Source organism: Balaenoptera ricei, chromosome 2 (genome assembly GCF_028023285.1).
Source record: "Balaenoptera ricei isolate mBalRic1 chromosome 2, mBalRic1.hap2, whole genome shotgun sequence".
Classification (NCBI taxonomy): domain Eukaryota; kingdom Metazoa; phylum Chordata; class Mammalia; order Artiodactyla; family Balaenopteridae; genus Balaenoptera; species Balaenoptera ricei.
The window spans coordinates 175525949-175549624 of NC_082640.1; the positions used below are offsets into that span (position 1 = coordinate 175525949).

General features: G+C 39.3%; 1 protein-coding gene across 1 annotated transcript in view; it reads right to left on the reverse strand.

Annotated features, from left to right (window-relative positions):
* The window catches only part of CATSPERB (cation channel sperm associated auxiliary subunit beta), a 138279-nt gene that overhangs the window by 79821 nt on the left and 34782 nt on the right, over window positions 1–23676 (reverse strand). Inside the window, exons 6-10 of the mRNA XM_059915818.1 lie at window positions 22990–23085; window positions 10449–10598; window positions 3364–3459; window positions 3106–3224; window positions 1752–1784 (exon numbers count right to left, since the gene is read on the reverse strand). Coding sequence (XP_059771801.1) covers window positions 1752–1784; window positions 3106–3224; window positions 3364–3459; window positions 10449–10598; window positions 22990–23085 — 494 coding nt within the window. The remainder of the gene's footprint in view (window positions 1–1751; window positions 1785–3105; window positions 3225–3363; window positions 3460–10448; window positions 10599–22989; window positions 23086–23676) is intronic.

A 23676-nucleotide genomic window follows, 5' to 3' on the forward strand; every position in this document is an offset into this window, starting at 1 on the left:
TTGATTCTGAACCAGGCTGAGGTTTTTCTTATGTAATGTTATTTAATCACTTCACCTCTAAGACGTAGATATTGTCATGCCCATCTTAAAATGAAGAAATTGAGGCCCAGAGAGGTATATGACTGCTCAAAGTTCCATGCTGCATGGCTACTAAGCTTGTCCAAGACTGGACTCCTGTCCGTCTTCATTTATTCACTCATGGATTCTGCAAATATTTATTGAGACAGCCTATCTACAAGGCAGCCTAATAATAGCATACAATAGTAAATAGGATAGTTCTTGACATGAAACCTAAAGTCTGATGAGGTTAGTCCAAGTATCCATCAATAGGAGACAGGCTAAGTAAACTCTGGTTAAGTTCACACAATGGAATATTTGCAGCTATAAAAAAAAAAGAAGGGCAGGCTTAGGTCTGGTAAAAAGCACAAACAAGGTTCCTGCCTCACTTACAGCTTACATTTCTAGTTCTGTCTTTATTTCTGGCATCCCACTCCTTCACAGGAGTCTCTGGATAGTAAGCTCTCCTGATGTCTTATCTGTGACAATTTCTTTTCTTCACCCTCATTCTTGAATAATATAGTTTAGCTAGGTTTGGAACTCTCTCTTGACAGTTTTCTCCCTTGCTCTTTCTGATGTAAATCAGTTTTGCCTACCTGGCCTTCCCAGTTCTCAGCTTCACATTTCTTCCAATCAGTACAGCAAGAAGTCAGTTCCTTTTGTTTCCTGAGAAATAAGTGCCCCTTTGCTTTAGACAGTCTGAGTGAGTGTGCGTGTGTATGCACAGGTGAGTGTGTGCCCACAGGCCTGTATGAGGACAGAATGGGGAGGAGACATGGCAAAAGGCTAGAAATGCTCATAATTTTGTTGTGCTTTCCAAACTAAAGCATGCTTATATGTTGATGGGAATGACTTAGTTGAATCTCAGAACTTGACCTTGTAACAGAGAGGGGAGGTAACTGATGGAACAAAATCCAGAATCAGAGCTGTAGAATCAGAGTTTACATGGTACTTGTATCAAATTAGAAAGAGCACCCCGGGACTTCCCTGGTGGCACAGTGGTTAAGAAACCGCCTGCCAAGGCAGGGGACACGGGTTCGACCCCTGGTGCAGGAAGATCCCACATGCTGCGGTGGAGCAACTAAGCCCGTGTGCCACAGCTACTGAAGCCCGCATACCTAGATCCCATGCTCCGCAACAAGAGAAGCCACCGTGTGAGAAGCCCGCGCACCGCAACGAAGAGTAGCCCCCGCCCCGCTCGCCGCAACTAGAGAAAGCCCGCACGCAGCAACGAAGACTCAGGGCAGCCAAAGATAAATAAATAAAATAAATAAATTTATAAAAAATGAAAAAGAAAGAGTGCCCCTTTCTCCAGGTAGGCACAGACCCACACGGAGGTGGGGGGTAAGCGGACTGGGGAGTCAAGTGTTAGCCATATTTCGGCTCTATCTTTTCAACTGGGTGTCCTTGTGCAGAACGCACTGAACAACCACAGCAATCCTGGACAGAACGTATAAAGATGGGGTGGGGACCACCTCAGAGACAAAGAAGGGGCTTTTCCTCCTTTGAAACAGAAGGGGATATCATTGCTTAATGGTTATTGGAAATACGTGTTTTTAGTTCAAACTGTAAATAATATTATAGTATCAGCAATAATAATCTATATTATGAATTCTTGTCTTGCACCTCATCTCTTAGGTCACTAAGGAAACACATATATTTTAACCAACCCTTGGAAACTGAAAGCTTCTTACCCTTTCAAAACCACAGAAGTCTGCCCTTGAGAACTAGAAGAAAGAAAAAAAGGAATTTTAATCTTTGCTTGTAAATCAGAAGGCATAACAAAACAGCAAATTAAATTATACTAAAGGAGATGATGTTTTTTATATCCCAGCAGTTAGGAGTATCAAACACTAAAACCAGCTTCTTAAGTAGTTTGCACCGTGTCTTGGAGATTTTCCCCTCAGTCTTTGCCTTGTTTCACCATTTGATTAATTTATTTATACTTTAACTTAATTCCAGAAAGGATCTGAGACCAAAACCCCACCTTTTAATGATTTAAATGGAGGAGTTAGGAAGTGTATAGGAAGAAACTAGGTCGGCCACCGACTGGGGTTTAGGAAGGCACATCCTTATCCCACTATTTTCTTCATGGCCACTCTGTCTTCTGCCCAGCCCAGTACAGCCCCTAGACCAGGCCCCCAGGATGTACAGCCCACACCTAATTCTCTGTGCTTTGACCTCAGGTCACGCTCCTGGCTGTTTCAACTCTCTTCTTTAGCAACCACATGATAAGCACATAAAAGGCCAGATCTATTAGCTGTCTGAGCAACAAATGATACTTTCTTAGAGATAATGAGGAAGAAGGAAGGTTGTGAATATTCGTGAACCTTGAAAAAAGGTAATAATTACCATGTATAAGAAATAACTATTTCTTAACCAATACAATCATCCCTTCTACACTTCCCCAATCTTTTCTCCTACTGTTCCTAAGTCTTTATTACTGTTCTTATTTCTGTTGAGGTCATTTTGAGAGCTATTTATTAACATATTTAAGAACTGATTTCCCTTCTCTCAATCCCAAAACTTACTTTTAATTACTTTATTTATTTATTTATTAATGTCTCTTTTCAATGCTTTATTTTGGAGCAGATGGGAGTGACAAAGCAGAAGCTGAGGAAGCACTTTAAAACAAAAAACATGGTGTTGAAGCTTTGATATAGCCATTTAAGAATAAAAAGAAAAAACTCATCAGAAGGACATAATTTTAATTTATGCTATTTTGTAATACTATATCTGGCTTTTTGTACCTTAAAGCATTTTGGGAACATATATGACTATTTATAAGTATATAGGGTATTTCCTATATGAATTATTTGAAACGTCTCATAAATTTGTATAGCAATAAAGCTAGCACCATTTCCAAATGATATATTCAACACTATAAGGCAAAGGAAAAAGTCACTATATTACGCTTTTACGTTTTTTAAAAGGAAGAAGCATTTTGGTTCTAAGATACACCACACATAACTCAAGTATCCACTATTTCTACTTTATGTCACAGAAGATATTTAAGGTTAATTATTAGTTACAGAGCAATTCACCTACCATTAAGACAGAGGAGGATGGATAGCGAAGATCTCCACTTATAAAAAGACCCAAAGAGGTGAGGATAACTAAAAAATGATTTGTTAAAACCATATCCACCATGGAAAGCTCTGTGTGTTCTAAAGGAAGAAATCATACCATGGGTTAAAAAGTAAGGAAAAAGTGATGTCCTCAGCAAAGCAAAGACATTTCATAAATATCCATCAAGTGTTGATGTAAAGGAAATGCTGAAGATGAAGGCACTGTTAGAGGAATTACCTTCTCCAACTTGGGAATAGACCATGTCTGTCAGGTTATACCACGTGGTATCATCATAATTCCAAAATCCAGAAAAGCTGAGGCCTATGTAAACACCTACCATGAGAGAAAAGGGAAATTAAGGCAACACAACTTTGCAAAGTGAGTAACCAACTCCTAAGGTGCTAGGTCTTTAGTGGGCAGAGCCTGCATCTGCCCCACCTTCCAGCCCACTCTCCACCCCTGCCTCAACTCCCCTCCCTCAGTTTGAATCGCACTTCCCCCACCACTGGAAGATAAAGTAACTTGGGTTACACCACAGGAGTTTAGCCAACCATCTAATTATTAAGGATTTTGTTTTGTATTGAAGGGGATCAGAATATTCCACCCCCAGAATATGGCACTTTGGCATAAAGATTATTTTGAGCTGGAGGCAACTGAGAATCAACTGATGCAGGAAGAGTTCTGTGCCTCCCCTTGCCTGCCTAAAAGCAGGGCATTTTCTAACCACCTCACTCTGTATCAGGAAGAGAAGAGAGAGCAATCTTATCACCAGAGACAGGGAGTTGACACCAAGATGAGTTTGCATAAACAGACTTTACTAAAATAACTCTTATCTCCCATTAGTCCACCCACATATTTCCTTGTCACTTCTCCACAATTTCTTGTCCCTTGAGGCCTAGACTCCTTTCCTTTGTTAAGATGGTATATAAGCCCCCAAGTTTAACCACTTCTTTGAATTTCTTTTCTGTGAACTCTCGTGAATATAAATATTAATAAAAACTGCATGTCTTTTCTCCTGTTAATGTCTTTGTTAATTTGTAGGCCCCCAATCATAACCTAAGAGGGTACAGGAAGAGCTTTTCCTCCCTGAAGTATCCTTCTAAGCAAAAATATGTTCCTATTTCAAGAATACAATTATAGTCAACAGTACAAAAACTCCAAAGAAGAAAATTAAAATGTGAACCCCAAGAGGGAAGAAAGTATGTTTGATTTACTTATAAAGTGATTTACTTTAATATTTGTGATTTTAAAAATAGAAAAAAAAAAACTGTTAATATGAGAATATTAAACCTATTAAAACGTATGAGAACTTATTAAAAGGAGACTGAGCATGTTGGAAATACTGAAAGCGCTTTGCTCCTTGATCTCACCTTTCCTTGGCCATAGCTAGGAATGCTTAGAGTCTTTTGTGTTTTATTTATTTTTTAAATTCTTATCTATTTATCTTTTTTAATATTTGTTCTTTGGTTTTTTTTTTTTTTTTATGTTACATGGAGCTTTTTATTTATTTATTTATTTATTTATGGCTGTGTTGGGTCTTAGTTTCTGTGCGAGGGCTTTCTCTAGTTGCGGCAAGTGGGGGCCACTCTTCATCGCGGTGCGCGGGCCTCTCATTATCGCGGCCTCTCCTGTTGCGGAGCACAGGCTCCAGATGCGCAGGCTCAGTAGTTGTGGCTCACGGGCCCAGTTGCCCCGCGGCATGTGGGATCTTCCCAGACCAGGGCTCGAACCCGTGTCCCCTGCGTTGGCAGGCAGATTCTCAACCACTGCGCCACCAGGGAAGCCCTGTTCTTTGGTTTTATTTATTTATTTATTTGGCTGTGCCTCCCACACAGCATGCGGCATCTTAGTTCCCCCACCAGGGATCCAACCCACGCTCCCTACAGTGGAAGGACGGAGTCTTAACCACTGGACCGCCAGGGAAGTCCCGAGTCTTTTGTGTTTTAAATGCAGAACATTAATCTGAAGTCTAGTCAACGGGCATAACTATGGGGGTGGTGGAGGGTAGAGGGAGCCTGAAGAGAGCTGATAATCCAAGGCACATGCTTTGTTTCCAAAAGAAGAATGTAGGATCACTCGTATTGTGAAGTGTGTGTTTTAACTCCCAGCTCTTTTCTGTGTGGGGAAAGATGTAGAAGGAAATGTTATCATCATCCACTTTTTCCAGAAAGAGGGAAGCTAAAGACAAGCTTGTGCCTTTCTAAGCATGAAATCTAGTCCTGCAGATAACACTACACTATATTCTAAGTGGGGATGATTATAGGTATCCAGCATATCACATGACCAGACTCCTGCAAAGTCTAGAAATATTTAATGGAGAAGTAAGCAGTAAAATAAATGCTTTATTCTGGTTGATATTTTAGCCTGAAATTAAGTTATAGGCCACTCTCTATGACACACTGGCCACAATTGCATCCCAGGGTTACAGAAGCTGATGTAGACCACTGCAAAGATTTTGGATTTTATTCTAATGGGCAAAGGGAAGCCACTGGAATGTCTGAAGCAGGAAAATGATGTGATTTGTTTTACACTTGAGATCACTGTGGTGGCTGTATGGAGGGTGAGTTGTACCGGGTTTAGAAACAGGGAGACCACTTAAGAGGCTGTGAATTAGTCTCGTGGAAAACCAATGCTGACTTGACAAAGATTTTAGCAGAGGAGAGAAGTGGCCACACTGAGGATAGACACTGGATGTGGCATCGTCCTGGAATGCCATCAGAGTAAGAACAGTCAAGAGTGTACGCTAGATTTTAGTTTTGAGTAATTGGATATGAATTGGGATGAAGAATACTGGAGGAGAACAGTTTTAGAGGGAGATGAATCAAGAGTTCTGGCTTAGACTTGTTATAGCTGAGATGCTCATTAGACATCAAGAGGAATTGTAAAACAGACAACTGAATATAGGAATTTAGTTTCAAGGAAGCAGTCAGCACCAGAAATACAAATTCAGGGATCATTAGCCTGAAGGTGGCATTATTACCAGAGGACTGGATTAAGTTTCCCAGAGAGAATCTGGTTATATAAGGAAGGAGAGTCGAGGACAAAGCCCCATTTCATCGACACTTTAGGGGTCACAACAAAAGAGCAGGCTTAGAAAACTAAGGAGTGATCAATGAGGTAAGATAAATGTAACTGAAGGTGGTGTCAAGAACCCAAGAGAATAAAGTGTTTTGAGGAGAAATAAAGTAGTTAACTGTGTCAAATTCTGCTGGGAGGGAAAGTAGAATGAGGATAAAGAATTGGCTGTTGGAATCAGCTACATGGAGATCATGGGTGATCTTGGGAAGAATTGTTTCAGAACAGTGATGGCAACAATCCGATATGCAGTGAAATGAAGATAAAATGGGGGCTTCCCTGGTGGCGCAGTGGTTGAGAATCTGCCTGCTAATGCAGGGGACACGGGTTCGAGCCCTGGTCTGGGAAGATCCCACATGCCACGGAGCAACTGGGCCCGTGAGCCACAACTACTGAGCCTGCGCGTCTGGAGCCTGTGCCCCGCAACGGGAGGGGCCGCGATAGTGAAAGGCCCGCGCACCGCGATGAAGAGCGGCCTCCGCACCGCGATGAAGAGTGGCCCCCACTTGCCGCAACTAGAGAAAGCCCTCACACGAAAACTAAGAGACCCAACACAGCCATAAATAAATAAATAAATAAATAAATAAAGTATTAAAAAAAAAAAAAAAAAGGCTCACAGGTTAAAATTTAAAAAAAAAAAAAAAAAAAAAAAAAAAGATAAAATGGGAGGTGGAAAATGTAGCACCACCTACAATAAATTCTTCCCATACATTTTGTCTGAAGCAGAACAGAGGGATGAGGGATAGTGGTAAAGTGAGATAAATGAAGATTTTGGCTAAGATGGGGGATTTTAGGGTATGTTTGTATGCTAATGCATCTAATCCAGTAAAGAGGGAAAGCATGATGATACAGGAGAGAAAGGTGAGAACTGTGGGACAGATGCAGGAGCAAGGTTCTCCAGATGACGGGGGAGAATGGGATGCAGGACATGAGGGGTGAGGGGTGGCCTCTGGTAGCAGCAGAGACACTTCTCATGATGCAACAGGCAAGAAGGCAAAGCACGCAAGTACAAAGGCAAGTGGGGTGGCAGACACGCACAGGAGCGATGATGGAGTGCCTTGCGATCAGTCTTAGTCTTCTACATCAAGTATTAAAGGCACAGCTGAGACCGGAGAAGGAAAGGAGGTGAGGTAGAGTGTTTGAGGAGTGGGAAGAGGTGTGACAAGGTCATTTTGCAGAGTGGGAAAATAAACATACCAGAGAAGAGAGATAGGATTTCTGGGCAGTGCTGAGTACCCACTTGGGACTTGTGATCATGAATTTATAGTGAGACCACTTGGTGGAATTTTAAAGTGAGACTGGTGTGCAACTTTTTTCTAGTAATATTCTGCTATTCCAGTGGCGTAGAGGTGGTTTTAAGGAGAGTTGGGATTGTGCAGGAAAGGAAGAAAGAGAAGGGCAAAGAAGTTACAGAAGTATTTATAAGGAGAGACTATGAAAATTATGGTGAAAAAGTTAAGGACGTTGAGGAGTGAAAAAAGTGGTAGAAACAACATATTGAAGTCTCCATGAAATCAAAGAAATGTCAGAGTGTGAGTACTAGGGTAGACTGAAAGAATAGAAGGTAGTGGGCAGAGTGTGAGATGGTTGTAGTGGAGATTTTGGAGACGGCAACAACATCAGAGACAACAAGGTCAAGAAAATGACCACAGAAGTAAGATGCAGGAAAGATCATTGGAGGAGAGGAGGCCTTGAAAGCATGGGTCCATATGGGTGGTGAAATCCCCAAACATAGTGACAAAAATAAGGTGGAGAGGAAGGCAGGGGTCCAGACGCTAAACTCATCAATGAGTGTGAGTGATGGGAAGGTCATCATAGTCTGCCAACCAAGAAGAGTTAGAGGGAGTAAAGTCTGAGTTCAAAGGAACTGGGCATTCTGAATGAGAAGACAGGAGTAATTATTAATAAGTAGCCCTTAAGGAACAAGGACAATGACCCTTGAGACTCAGGCATGTGACATGTGAGAGGGCCGCAGGGGAAAGAATGTTAACTGGGAGTGGCCAGATTACTCTTTACGGCAAGAAAGTTAAGGGACCATTCTGAGAAAAGATTAGTAGTACAGGGGAATTTGCTGATGACAGACCACAAATTCCAATGAATGGATTTGGGTAGATGGAGAGGGACAGAAGTTTGGGTGAATTTAAAGGAAGTCCAGAAGAGTATGTGGGATAGAGTAACCATAAGTGACCTGGAGGCTTAGGTTTCTGGTGGTGACATAGAACTGGGGTGAGAGGCATGATGGCGTTAGGAGTGTCATAGAGGAGAAAGGTGGGTAATAAGTCGAAACTGGAACACATGGGGCTCCTGGATACCTGTTCCCACCATTAACTCCATGTGGGATGAAACCCGGTGGGTGGACAAACCAGGGCCTCACAAAGAAACTGCTAGTTAAGCTTGATACTGTGGGAACTTATTTTCTGCTTCAGCACAGTGGGGGCCAGCTGGGGGAAAAGGTGGTTTCATCTAAAAACAGGTTTCCAAACTGTTTCTTTTCTTGAGACATTGAAGTGATCGGGTGAGTGAGACCCCAAGGAGTCGAGACTGCCCCGTCTCTCCTATGACTCTCAGGGGTGTGGCAGGATGCAGAGACTGGCTCTTTTCCTGTGACTCACAAAAGTAAGGCAGGTTTGGACAGAGAGGAGGAGGGGGCCCTAGCCTGGCATCCGTGGAACAAAGGTAGAAAAGGAGTTTCCATCTGGTTGAGAGAGAGGAAAAAGAGACACAGGTTCTCTAAACTAATTCAGCACAAGCAGGCACTCCAAGCTAGAGGTATCTAAAAGACTGCAAGACATTAGGAATTCAAAGAAATCTGGGGCAAGGCTATCTGTCTATTCCTATACAAGTGCATACTGCTTGAATCTATTACTTTATAATAAGTCATGGTAGGCAACCTATTGTGCTTTTTATTCTTCTTTAAAATTATGTTTGTTATTCATGTTGCTTTATTCTCCCACCTGAATTTTGGGATTGGCTTATCAATTTCCACACACACAAAATACTGCTGTAATTTTTCTTGGACTTGCATCAAACTGATTGATAAACTTGGAGAGAATTAACATCTTTACAATACCAGAAGTTCCTGTTCATGAACATAAAATATCTTTTTTAGTCTTTTTTTTATAGCCTTCATTAAAGTTTTATAATTTCTATACAACAGGCCTTGCAAGTCGTTTTTTGTTTATTTCTAGGTCCCTATTGGGGTTTATTACTTTCTGAATAGGATTTTAAAAATTATAATCTTTAATTAGTCTTTGGTGGAGTGGTTTTTATATATTGTTAATATGTTCCTCAATTCCATAGCACTCCCATATTTGTTCCGATAGTTTGTCTGTTGATTCTTTTGGATTTTTATATAGATACACATATAATCTATGAGTAATAAAATTTTGTTTCTTATCTTTTAATTCTTTTTTTCCCTCATATTTATTAGATTTGGGGAGTAGGAGGTCATCAATGACCTAAGAAAAACAAACTAGGGCTTCCCTGGTGGTGCAGTGGTTGAGAATCTGCCTGCCAATGCAGGGGACACGGGTTCGAGCCCTGGTCTGGGAAGATCCCACATGCCGCGGAGCAACTAGGCCCGTGAGCCACAGTTACTGAGCCTGCGCGTCTGGAGCCTGTGCTCCGCAACAGGAGAGGCCGCGACAGTGAGAGGCCCTCGCACAGCGATGAAGAGAGGCCCCCGCTCGCCGCAACTGGAGAAAGCCCTCGCACAGAAACGAAGACCCAACACAGCCATAAATAAATAAATAAATAAATAAATAAATAAATAAATAAATAAATAAATAAAAAAAAGAAAAACAAACTAGAACAAGATGATTAGTAATTGAAATGTGTAAGGATGCTATTAAATATTACAACAGTAACTGAAAAACACATGTGTAACAAATAAAATAATGTGATACCTTAGAACAACTTAACCTATTCACATATGGCAGGCATAGAAGATGGATTAGAAATGCAATGAATAATCTCTGGGAGGGAGGAACATATTAACAGAGGGCAGAGTATCAAGGAAATTTGGAGAGACACTAAAGTCACTAGTAACATGCCAAAAGTCACAGAGAAAAAAGTTTATCACACTAGCAAGTAGACAAGGGAAAGTGATGAAGAGTAAGTTCTTAGGTGTTTTTAGGAGACATTTTCACTCCATTACGCCTATGTGTTTAACTTGTACTGCCAGTTAAACATCACTGTAATAAAATACAAAACACCACCTCCAAATTTGAATAAAGCCACAAACTTACCATCAAGTGTTGTGTTCATAATGAAGCCAAGTAACACTACATCATTAGCACATGGGCACTTTGTCGTTTTGAGATCTACCACATGTGGATATAATTTACCGATGTCGTTTTTTGTCATTACAGTCCCAAGTTTCCACTGAAGAATAGGTTCTGTGGAAATCAAGTTTTGGTGTTTAAGTTGTGGCAGCACTCTTGAAAATAGAACATTACTGTTTTCTTTTTTGTTTTTGTCTTTAAAAAGTTTCTTTTTTAATTTTTATAAATTGAAATATAGTTGATTTACAATGTTGTGTTAATTACTGCTGTACAGCAAAGTGACTAAGTTATACATATACATACATTCTTTTTCATATTCTTTTCCATTATGGTTTATCACAGGCTATTGAATATAGTTCTCTGTGCTATACAGTAGGACCTTGTTGTTTATCCATTCTAGATATATCAGTTTGCATCTAGATATATCAGTTTGCATCTGCTAATCCCAAACTCCCAATCCGTCCCTCTCCCACCCTCCTCCCCCTTGGCAACCAGAAGTCTATTCTCTATGTCCGTGATTCCGTTTCTTAGATAGGTTCATTTGTGTCATACTTTAGGTTCCACATATAAGTGATATCATATGATATTTGTCTTTCTCTGTCGCACTTACTTCACTTAGTACGATAATCTCTAGTTGCATCCATGTTGCTGTAAATGGCATTATTTCGTTCTTTTTTATGGCTGAGTGATATTCCATTGTATATATGTACCACATCTTCTTTATCTGTACATCTGTCAATGGATATTTAGGTTGTTTCCATGTCTTGGCTATTGTGAATAGTGTTGCTATGAACACAGGGGTGCGTGTACCTTTTTGAATTATGGTTTTGTCTGGATATATGCCCAGGAGTGGGACTGCTGAATCATATGGTAATTCTATTTTTAGTTTTCTGAGGAACTCCCATACTGTTTTCCACAGTGGCTGCACCAACTTACATTCCCACCAACAGTGTAGGAGGGTTCCCTTTTCTCCACACCCTCACCAGCATTTGTTATTCATAGACTTTTTAATGATGGCCATTCTGACCCACGTGAGGTGACACCTCATTGTAGTTTTGATTTGCATTTCTCTGATAATTCATAACTGCTTTCTTTTATGGGTTTTAAAGGCACCATGTAAAGGAACTGTTCCATTGTTTTAAAAAATGGGTGTATTACCTCACTTTTCATCAGTTAAAAATAGGTTGTCAATTCTTATTTTCCAGAGTAGGAGGAATGAAGTCTAATTTCCTTGAAGGGGGCCTGGCAAGGTCATACTGCAGAAGAGCAGGTGAGGTGGGAGATACTGCTTTGAACATCTTTGGAAAATACAATTGGCCACAGGATCTATCCCTAGAAGTGGAGTTGCTGGATCACAGGGTTTGCACATTTATAGCACAGAGAATAACTTCTGCTTTGAGAGGCCACACATTTACTTTCTGTTCACTTTCCCAATCCCATAGAGAGCAGGAGATATATATATAAATAAGAATAAATCTAGAAAAGCAATAGGGAACAGGGAAAGTTGTCATCAGTGGCCAAGACACTTAGAAGGATTTCTGGAAGATACAAAGGAGTTAGGGAGGGACAAACAGGAAAAACTAATCAGAGGTAGGACATCTCCAACCCTTCAATGCAGCAATCTACTCTTAGATATACAAAGGGTTGGAGCTGGATAAAGTCAAATTTTAAAGCATGAGAAATGGGAGGATTTTTTTTTTTTCTGAAAAAATGAGAAAAGAGAACACAAAAAGTAAGCCAGGACAGTTTGACAGATTACTGCTGTCCGAATTTCAAAAATAGTCAAAGCACTTTTAAGAATAGAGATACAATCACTCTGTAGCTGTTTACATTTCTGCATCGTGAATCTCCTTCATCTCCTCATCAAACTTTCAATAAAATCTGCTACAAAACCAAAGACTTTAGGTGATATATGCTTCACTTTGTGCAAAGCAAGAAAAGGAGCTAAGTTTCCATCTGCGTTGACATAGTGTAGCACGGCGACAGCCAAGAAGAAGAAGAGACACAATTTATAACCAAACTAATTCACTCTGAAATTCAAAGAAATCTGGGGTAAGGCAGTTGACTTTCCAGGGTATAGCATATGTGTACAATTAATGACCAGATCTTAGAGGACAGGGAGATTTGAGCTTGTATCTGGGACATGATTGCACTGAATCGAAAATGCCTCTTTACCCATGTGGTCTATTTTAAACGTTTTAAGAATGAGGGAGTGATCAAAAGTCTTGACTGCTGAGAAGGTAGAAAGAAGATGGAAAAGTGACCAATGTGAAAGTGACTGGTGATTGTGATTAAGAGCAATTTTAGTGGAGTAGTCTGGACTCCGGATCAGAGATGAGGAAGTAGGGACAATATTTTTCAACATCTCATTTGAGTTAGGTAATGAAGAAAGATTCCCAACTGTAACTCTAACCTTAATGTTTGATTGCCACTTCCCAATGTTTTCTCCATCCCAATGATGTCTTCAGCATCTCAGAAAATGATACCACCATCCACTTGATTGCTCAAGTAAGAAATCTAGGATTCATCCTTAATATCTGTGTCCTTCATCCCCAGTCCACCCGGAGGTCATATCAGCTCTACTTCCAAACTGTATCCTGAAGACTCTGACTTCTCACCATCTCCACTGCTCGTCCCACAGCCCAAGTACCCCAGACCATCTCCTGCGTGGACTGTGGTGACAGCTGCCAACCAATTTCCTTTATTCCATTCTTGTCCTCCTTCCTCGACAGTCAGTTCTCTACACAGCAGCCAAAGTGATCTTTTTCACACAGCATAAGTCGGAAATTATCACTTTCCTGCTTAAAATACTCCAGTGGCTTTTCATTATAATTAGCATAAAATCCACACACTTTACTGTGGTCTCTGCCAGTCTCTCTACACTCATCCCACACCACTCTGTCATTTACTGTGCCCCAACGACACTGGCCTCCTCTCTGCAGCTGCAACCTTTAAGAATTATTCATTCTCCACGGTGGCCGCACCGATTTACATTCCCACCAACAGTGCACAAGGGTCCCTTTTCTCCATAGCCTTGCCAACACTTGTTACGTCTTGACTCTACAATAATAGTCATTCTGACAGGTGTGAGATGAGAGCTCACTGTAGTTCTGAGTCGCATTTCCCTGATGATCAGTGAGGTTGAGCATCTTTTCATGTGCCTGTTGGCCATCTGCATGTCTTCTTTGGAAAAATGTCTATTCAGTTCTTCTGCCCATTTTTTTTTTTATAAATTTATTTATTTATTCATTTATTTAATTTTTGGCTGCATTGGGTCTTTGCTGCTGCACGCGGGCTTTCTCTAGTTGCAGTGAGCGGGGGCTACTCTTTGTTGCGGGGCGCAGGCTTCTCGTTGTGGTGGCTTCTCTTGTTGCAGAGCACAGGCTCTAGGCGCGCGGGCTTCAGTGGTTGTGGCACATGGGCTTCAGTAGTTGTGGCTCGCGGGCTCTAGAGCGCAGGCTCAGTAGTTGTGGCGCACGAGCTTAGTTGCTCCACGGCATGTGGGATCTTCCCGGACCAGGGCTCAAACCCGTGTCCCCTGCATTGGCAGGCGGATTCTTAACCACTGCGCCACCAGGGAAGCCCTTTCTGCCCATTTTTAAAATCAGGTTTTTCATTTTTTTATGTTGAGCTGTATGAGTTCTTTGTATACTTTGGATGTTAATGCCTTATCAGATATATCATTTGCAAATATCTTCTCCCATTCAGTAGGCTTTTGGTTTTGTTGATAATTTCCTTCGCTGTGCAAAAGCCTTTTACAATAGCTGATGCAGTCCCATTCGTTTTTGGCTTTGGTTTCCCTTGTGTGAGGAGAAAGATCCAAAAAAATACTGCTACAAGTGATGTCAAAGACTGTACTGCCTACGTTTTCCTCTAGGAGTTTTATGGTTTCAGGTCTTACATTTAAGTCTTTAATCCATTTTCAGTTATTTTTGTATAAGGTGTGAGAAATTAGTCCAGTTTGATTCTTTTGCCTGTAGCTTTCCAATTTTCCCAAAACTAATTATTGATGAAGCTGTCTTCTCTCCCACCATACATTCTTGCCTCCTTTTTTGTATGGTAGATGCATTGAACGCATAAGTGTGGATTCATTTCTGGACTCTTGATTCTGTTCCATTGATCTATGTGTCTGATTTTTAAGCCAGTACCACAGTTTTAGTTACTATAGCTTTACAGTACAATTTAAAATCAAGGAGCATGATACCTCCAGCATCTTCTCAAGATTGTTTTAATGCGGAAATATGTATACATATAGCTGATTCACTTTGTGATACAGCAGAAACTAACACAACATTGTAAAGCAATTATACTCCAATAAAGATGTTTAAAAATAAAAGATTGTTTGGGCTATTCAGGGTCTTTTGTGTTTCCATATATATTTTAAAATTACTTGTTCTACTTCTGTGAAAAATGCCATTAGTATTTTTTTAAACATCTTTATTGGAGTATGATTACTTTACAATGTGTGTTAGTTTCTGCTGTATAACAAAGTAAATCAGCTGTACATATACATATATCCCAATATCTCCTCCCTCTTGCATCTCCCTCCCACACTCCCCATCCCACCTCTCTAGGTGGTCAGAAAACACCAAGCTGTTCTCCCTGTGAATGTGGCTGCTTCCCACTAGCTATCTATTTTACATTTGGTAGTGTATATATGTCCATGACACTCTTCTCACTTTATCCCAGGTTACCCTTCCCCCTCGCCGTGTCCTCAAGTCCATTTTCTACATTGGCGTCTTTATTCCTGTCCTGCCCCTAGGTTCTTCAGAACCAATTTTTTTTTTTTTTTTTTAGATTCCATATATATGTGTTACCATACGGTATTTGATTTTCTCTTTTTGACTTACTTAACTCTGTATGACACACTCTAGGTCCACCACCTCACTATAAATAACTCAATTTCCTTTCTTTTTATGGCTGAGTAATATTCCATTGTATATATGTGCCACATCTTCTTTATCCATTCATCTGTTGATGGACACTTAGGTTGCTTCCATGTCCTGGCTATTGTAAATAGAGCTGCAATGAACATTGTGGGACATGACTCTTTTTGAATTATGTTTTTCTCAGGGTATATACCCAGTAGTGGGATTGCTGGGTCATATGGTAGTTCTATTTTTAGTTTTTTAAGGACCCTCCATACTGTTCTCCATAGTGGCTGTATCAATTTACATTCCTACCAACAGTGCAAGAGGGTTCCCTTTTCTCCACACCCTCTCCAGCGTTTATTGTTTGTAGATTTTTTGATGATGGCCATTCTGACTGGCGTGAGGTGATACCTCATTGTAGTTTTCATTTGCATTTCTCTAATGATTAGTGATATTGAGAATCCTTTCATATGTTTGTTGGCAATCTGTATATCTTCTTTGGAGAAATGTCGATTTAGGTCTTCTGCCCATTTTTGGATTGGGTTTTTTTTTTTTTTTTTTTAATATTGAGCTGCATGAGCTGCTTGTATACTTCGGTCATTGCTTTGTTTGCAAATATTTTCCCCCATCTGAGGGTTATCTTTTCATCTTGTTTATGGTTTCCTTTACTGTGCAAAAGATTTTAAGTTTCATTAGGTCCATTTGTTTATTTTCGTTTTTATTTCCATTTCTCTAGGAGGTGGGTCAAAAAGGATCTTTCTGTGATTTATGTCATACAGTGTTCTGCCTATGTTTTCCTCTAAGAGTTTTATAGTGTCTGGCCTTACATTTAGGTCTTTAAGCCATTTTGAGTTTATTTTTGTGCATGGTGTTAGGGAGTGTTCTAATTTCATTCTTTTACATGTAGCTGTCCAGTTTTCCCAGCACCACTTATTGCAGAGGCTGTCTTTTCTCCATTGTATATTCTTGCCTCCTTTATCAAAAATAAGGTGACCATGGGTGCGTGGGTTTATCTCTGGGCTTTCTATCCTGTTCCATTGATCTATATTTCTGTTTCATTCCAGTACCATACTGTCTTGATTACTGTAGCTTTGTAGTATAGGCTGAAGTCAGGGAGCCACAATCCTCCAGCTCCGTCTTTCTTTCTCAAGATTGCTTTTGCTATTCAGAGTCTTTTGTGTTTCCATACAAATTGTGCAAGTTTTTGTTCTAGTTCTGTGAAAAATGCCATTGGTAGTTTGACAGGGATTGCATTGACTCTGTAGATTACTTTGGGTAGTATAGTCATTTTCACAATGTTGATTCTTCCAATCCAAGAACATGGTATATCTCTCCATCTGTTGGTATCATCTTTAATTTCTTTCATCAGTGTCTTATAGTTTTCTGCATACAGCTCTTTTGTCTCCTGAGGTAGGTTTGTTCCTAGATATTTTATTCTTTTTGTTGCAGTGGTAAATGGGAGTGCTTCCTTAATTTCTCTTTCAGATTTTTCATCATTAGTGTATAGGAATGCAAGAGATTTCTGTGCATTAATTTTGTATCCTGCTACTCTACGAAAATCACTGATTAGCTCTAGTAGTTTTCTGGTAGCATCTTTAGGATTCTCTATGTACAGTATCATGTCATCTGCAAACAGTGACAGTTCTTCTTTTCCAGTCTGGATTCCTTCTATTTCTTTTCCTTCTCTGATTGCTGTGGCTAAAACTTCCAAAACTACGTTGAATAATAGTGGTGAGGGTGGGCCACCTTGTCTTGTTCCTGATCTTAGTGGAGATGGTTTCAGTTGTTCACCACTGAGAACAATGTTGGCTGTGGGTTTGTCATATATGGCCTTTATTATGTTGAGATAAGTTCCCTCTATGCCTACTTTCTGGAGGGCTTTTATCATAACTGGGTGTTGAATTTTGTCAAAAGCTTTTTCTGCACCTATTGAGATGGTCATATGGTTTTTATCCTTCAGTTTGTTAATATGGTTTATCACATTGGTTGATTTGCATATTTTGAAGAATCCTGGCATTCCTGGGATACACCCCACTTGATCATGGTGTATGATCCTTTTAATGTGCTGCTGGATTTTGTTTGCTAAAATTTTGTTGAGGATTTTTGCATTTATGTTCATCAGTGATATTGGCCTGTAGTTTTCTTTCTTTGTGACATCTTTGTCTGGTTTTGGTATCACGGTGATGGTGGCCTTGTAGAATGAGTTTGGGAGTGTTCCTTCCTCTGCTATACCTTGGAAGAGTTTGAGAAGGATAGGTGTTAGCTCTTCTCTAAATGTTTGATAGAATTCACCTGTGAATCCACCTGGTCCTGGGTTTTTGTTTGTTGGAAGATTTTTAATCAGTTTCAATTTCAGTGCTTATGATTGATCTGTTCATATTTTCTATTTCTTCCTGGTTCAGTCTCGGAAGGTTGTGCTTTTCTGAGAATTTGTCCATTTCTTCCAGATCGTCCGTTTTACTAGCAAATAGTTGCTTGTAGTAATCTCTCATGATCCTTTGTATTTCTCCAGTGTCAGTTGTTACTTCTCCTTTTTCATTTCTAATTCTGTTGATTTGAATCTTCTCCCTTTTTTCTTGATGAGTCTGGCTAATGGTTTATCAGTTTTGTTTAACTTCTCAAAGAACCAGCTTTTAGTTTATTGATCTTTGCTATCATTTACTTCATTTCTTTTTCATTTATTTCTGATCTGATCTTTATGACTTCTTTCTTCTTGCTAACTTTGGGATTTTTTTCTTCTTCTTTCTCTAATTGCTTTAGATGTAAGGTTAGATTGCTTATTTAAGGTTTTCCCTGTTTCTTGAGGTAGGATTGTACTGCTATAAACTTCTCTCTTAGAGCTGCTTTCGCTGCATCCCATAGGTTTTCGGTTGTTGTGTTTTCATTGTCATTTGTTTCTAGGTATTTTTTTATTTCCTCTTTGACTTCTTCAGTGATCTCTTGGTTATTTAGTAGTGTATTGTTTAGCCTACACGTGTTTGTATTTTTTACAGATTTTTTTCCTGTAATTGATATCTATTCTCATAGCATTGTGGTCAGAAAAGATACTTGATACGATTTCAATTTTCTTAAATTTACCAAGGCTTGACTTGTGACCCAAGATATGATCTATCCTGCAGAATGTTCCATGAGCACTTGAGAAGAAAGTGTATTCTATTGTTTTTTGATAGAATGTCCTACAAATATCAATTAAGTCCATCTTGTTTAATGTATCATTTAAAGCTTGTGTTTCCTTATTTATTTTCATTTTGGATGATCTGTCCATTGGTGAAAGTGGGGTGTTGAAAGTCCCCTACTATGATTGTGTTCATGTCAATTTCCCCTTTTATGGCTGTTAGCATTTGCCTTATTTACTGAGGTGCTCCTATGTCGGGTGCATAAATATTTACAATTGTTATATCTTCTTCTTGGATTGATCTCTTGATCATTATGTAGTGTCCTTCTTTGTCTCTTGTAATAGTCTTTGTTTTAAAGTCCATTTTGTCAGATATGAGAATTGCTACTCCAGTTTTCTTTTGATTTCCATTTGCATGGAATATCTTTTTCCATCCCCTCACTTTCAGTCTGTATGTGTCACTAGGTCTGAAGTGGGTCTCTCGTAGACAGCATATATAAGGGTCTTGTTTTTGTATCCATTCAGCCAGTCTGTGTCTTTTGGTTGGAGCATTTAATCCATTTACATTTAAGGTAATTATCAATATGTATGTTCCTATGACCATTTTCTTAATTGTTTTGGGTTTGTTATTGTAGTTCTTTCCCTTCTCTTGTGTTTCCTGCCTAGAGAAGTTCCTTTAGCATTTGTTGTAAAGCTGGTTTGGTGATGCTGAATTCTTAGCTTTTGCTTGTCTGTAAAGGTGTTAATTTTCTGTCTAATCTGAATAAGATCCTTGCTGGGTAGAATAATCTTGGTTGTAGGTTTTTCCCTTTCATCACTTTAAATATGTCCTGCCACCCCCTTTTGGCTTGCAGCATTTCTGCTGAAAGATCAGCTGTTAATGTTATGGGGATTCCCTTGTATGTTATTTGTTGTTTTTCCCTTGCTGCTTTTAATATTTTTTCTTTGTATTTAATTTTTGATAGTCTGATTATTATGTGTCTTGGAGTGTTTCTCCTTGGATTTATCCTGTAGGGGACTCTTTGCACTTCCTGGATTTGATTGACTATTCCTTTCCCATATTAGGGAAGTTTTCAACTATAATCTCTTCAAATATTTTCTCAGTCCCTTTTTTTTTTCTCTTCTTCTGGGACCCCTATAATTCAAATGTTGGTGCGTTTAATGTTGTCCCAGAGGTCTCTGAGACTGTCCTCAATTCTTTTCATTCTTTTTTCTTTATACTGGTCTGTGGTAGTTATTTCCACTATTTTATCTTCCAGGTCACTTATCCATTCTTCTGTCTCAGTTATTCTGCTATTGATTCCTTCTAGAGAATTTTTAATTTCACTTATTGGGTTGCTCATCATTGTTTGTTTGCTCCTTAGTTCTTCTAGATCCTTGTTAAACGTTTCTTGTATTTTTTCCATTCTATTTCCAAGATTTTGGATCATCTTTACTATCATTACTCTGAATTCTTTTTCAGGTAGGTTGCCTATTTCCTCTTTAATTGTTTTTTCTGGTGGGTTTTTACCTTGCTCCTTCATCTGCTGTGTATTTCTCTGTCTTCTCATTTTGCTTAACTTACTGTGTTTGGGGGTCTCCTTTTCACAGGCTGCAGGTTTGTAGTTCCCGTTGTTTTTGGTGTCTGCCCCCAGTGGGTAAGGTTGGTTCAGGGGGTTGTGTAGGCTTTCTGGTGGAGGGGACTGGTGCCTGTGTTCTGGTGCATGAGGTTGCATCTTGTCTTTCTGGTGGGAAGGACCAAGTCCAGTGGTGTGTTTTGGGGTGTCTGTGAACTTATTATGATTTTAGGCAGTCTCTATGCTAATGGGTGACGTTGTGTTCCTGTCTTGCTAGTTGTTTGGCATAGGGTGTCCAGCACTGTAGCTTGCTGGTTATTGAGTGGAGCTGGGTCTTAGCGTTGAGATGGAGATCTCTAGGAGAGCTTTTGCCGTTTGATATTACGTGGGGCTGCGAGGTCTCTGGTGGACCAATGTCCTGAACTCGGCTCTCCCACCTCAGAGGCTCAGGCCTGACACCCAGCCGGAGGACCAAGACCCTGTCAACCACATGGCTCAGAAGAAAAGGGAGAAAAAAAAGAGACAGAAAGAAAGAAAGAAAAATAAAATGAAGTTATTAAGATAAAAAATTTTAAAAATATTGTTAAAAATTAAAAAATTTAAAAGTAATAAAAGAAAAGAAAGAGAGAGCAACCAAACCAAAAAACTAATCCACCAGTGATAACAAGTGCTAAAAACTATACAAAAACAAACAAACAACAACAACAAAAAAACAGACAGAGAGAACCCTAGGATAAATGGTAAAAGCAAAGCTATACAGACAAAAATCACACAAAGAAGCATACACATATACACTCAGCAAAAGAGAAAAAGAAAAAAAAAAAGTATATATATATATAAAGGGAAGAGAGCAACCAAATCAATGAAAAAATCTACCAACAAGCTCTAAATACTAAACTAAGATAAACATAAAACCAGAAACAAATTAGATGAAGAAAGCAAACCCCAAGTCTACAGTTTCTCCCAAAGTCCACTGCCTCAATTTTGGGATGATTCGTTGTCTATTCAGGTATTCCACAGACACAGGGTATATGAAGTTGTGGAGATTTAATCTGCTGCTCCTGTGGCTGCTGGGAGAAATTTCCCTTTCTCTTCTTTGTTTGCACAGCTCCTGGGGTTCAGCTTTGGATTTGGCCCCACCTCTGCGTGTAGGTCGTCTAAGGGCATCTGTTCCCCACCCAGACAGGACAGGGTTAAAATAGCAGCTGATTAGGGGGCTCGGCTCACTCAGGCTTGGGGGAGGGAGAGGTATGGAATGTGGGGTGAGCCTGTGGCGGGAGAGGCTGGCATGACATTGTAACAGCCTGAGGCATGCCATGTGTTCTTACTCCTCCTCTGTCTTGAAGTTCCCCCACACCATTAGTATTTTGACAGTGATTGCATTGAATCTGTAGATTGCTTTGGGCAGTATGGTCATTTTAACAACGTTAATTCTCGTGTTTTTGATTTTTTTTTTAATCCATTCAGCCACTATGTTTTCATTGGAGCATTAAGTCCATTTGCATTTAAAGCAAAATTATTGATATGTATATACTTATTACCATTTTGTTCATTGTTTTCTGGTTTGTTTTGGTTTTTTTTCTTTTTTCTGTTCCTCTCTTCTTCTTTTGCTCTCTTCCCTTGTGCCTGATGACTATCTTTAGTATTATGTTTGGATTCATTTCTCTTTTTTGTTTATCCATCATAGGTATTTGGTTTGTGGGTACCATGAGGTTCATATATAACAACCTACGTACATGATTATTTACATGATAATATACATGATTATTTTAAGTTGATGATCTCTTAAGTGAGTCTGACCCAGACTCTTTTCAAATTACTGCCTCGCACTGAGACTCAGAGCATGTGAGATTTGGTGTGTGCCCTTTAAGAGCAGAGTCTCTGTTTCTCACAGCTCTCTGGCTCTCCCACACACAAGCCCCACTAGCCGTCAAAGCCAGATGTTCTGGGGGCTTGTCTTCCCAGTGCAGGACCCCTGGTCTAGGGAGCCTAATGTGAGGTTTGGACCCCTTGCTCCTTAGGTAGGACCTCTGAAAGTGTGATTATCCTCTCATTTGTGGGTTGCCTACCTGGGGATGTTGGTCTTGACTATACAGTGTCTCTACCCCTCCCACTCATCATATTTTGGTTCCTTCTTTATTTGCTTAGTTTTGGGAAATCTTTTCTGCTAGTCTTCTGGTCATTCTCATAGATAGTTGCTCTGTAAATATTTGTAATTTTGGTGTGCCTATGGAAGGAGGTGAGCTCAGGGTCTTCCTACTTCACCATCTTGGCCCTGAATCATCATTATTTTCTTAAAGCTACCCAGGTGTTTCTTTCCATAAGATGAAATATTTATTTTTACTCTGGCTTCTACATACCACCATATCAAAGTGGGTGCAAAAGAATAAAAGTAAAAAGGGAAGGTGAGGAAAATGAGAATAAATACAAACTCCAGGATGGAGGATTTTTTCTATATACTATGGCTGACCCAAAAATTGGGCTATAGATCAGACAATTGAAAAAGAAAAGCTAGTCAGTTATATTCCTCAGTGCTCATAACCTTAAAATAACCAATTTTTTTATGAAGAAATACAAATGTTCTTACTAAGACTGAGCAAAACTTTTTGCTTGATGGTCGTCATAAAGTAGACTGTGATGCAATAAACAATATCTTCTATAGCATCTTTATAGAAGATGCAAAAACTAACTCTATAAAGCCATTGTTTATGATGACCCCCCAATATGGCTACAGAAAACATATATTTCCATATTTCTATAGCACTCTTTGCAGAGCTCTATTAACAATTACCCATGTATATTTAATTCTTTGCCTCATCAGATTGTAAGCCCTTCAAGAGTCATGATCATCTCTTATTTATCTATCTCTAGCACTTAGCACAGAGTCTGGCATATCATAGCTTACAAGGTTTGTTGAAAGAATATTACAAATTTTCACTTCACTTTTATCTACTGGCATTTACCTCGAATACTATCCAACAGTGTTCCTTCAGTAGTATAAATATTTAATCCATGTTGCAAAGTGATCCTTACTAACCATTCTTCTACAGCTGCAATATCTGTTTGAAAACAAAAGGCAAACAATCAGCTATTTTTTTGTATGTCATGTTGGTGAAATTTAAGACTATATGAACATTACCAACCACAATTACCTTTTATTTCCCAATCATTTTGATTGCATTTATATATGTTTTCCCAGCAAACATTTTGATGATAAAATAAGGAAAAAAGAATTATGAAGTTATCTTACCAACACAGCAGTGAACCCAGATAATAGTATTTTAGATTATAATTTTTCTCTGAGAGCTCTTGTAGCTTGGTAAGAAGCAAACTGTTATACTTCAGGTGAAGTGGTATAATATTTTTTGAAAGTAGACCATGATTAACTAAAATATTTAGTATATCAGGAATTCCCTGGTGGTCCAGTGGTTAAGACTCTGTGTTTTCACTGCCCAGGGCACAGGTTCAATCTCTGGTCAGGGAACTAAGATACACAAACTGCGTGGCATGGCCAAAAATAAATAAATTAAATAAAATAAATAAAATAAAATAAAATAAATAGTATAAACCCTAGGGCCAACACCAAAAAAAATTTTCAAAGAATAATAAACCAATAGTTGAGACAAAACAGAATCATAAAAAATAATTAA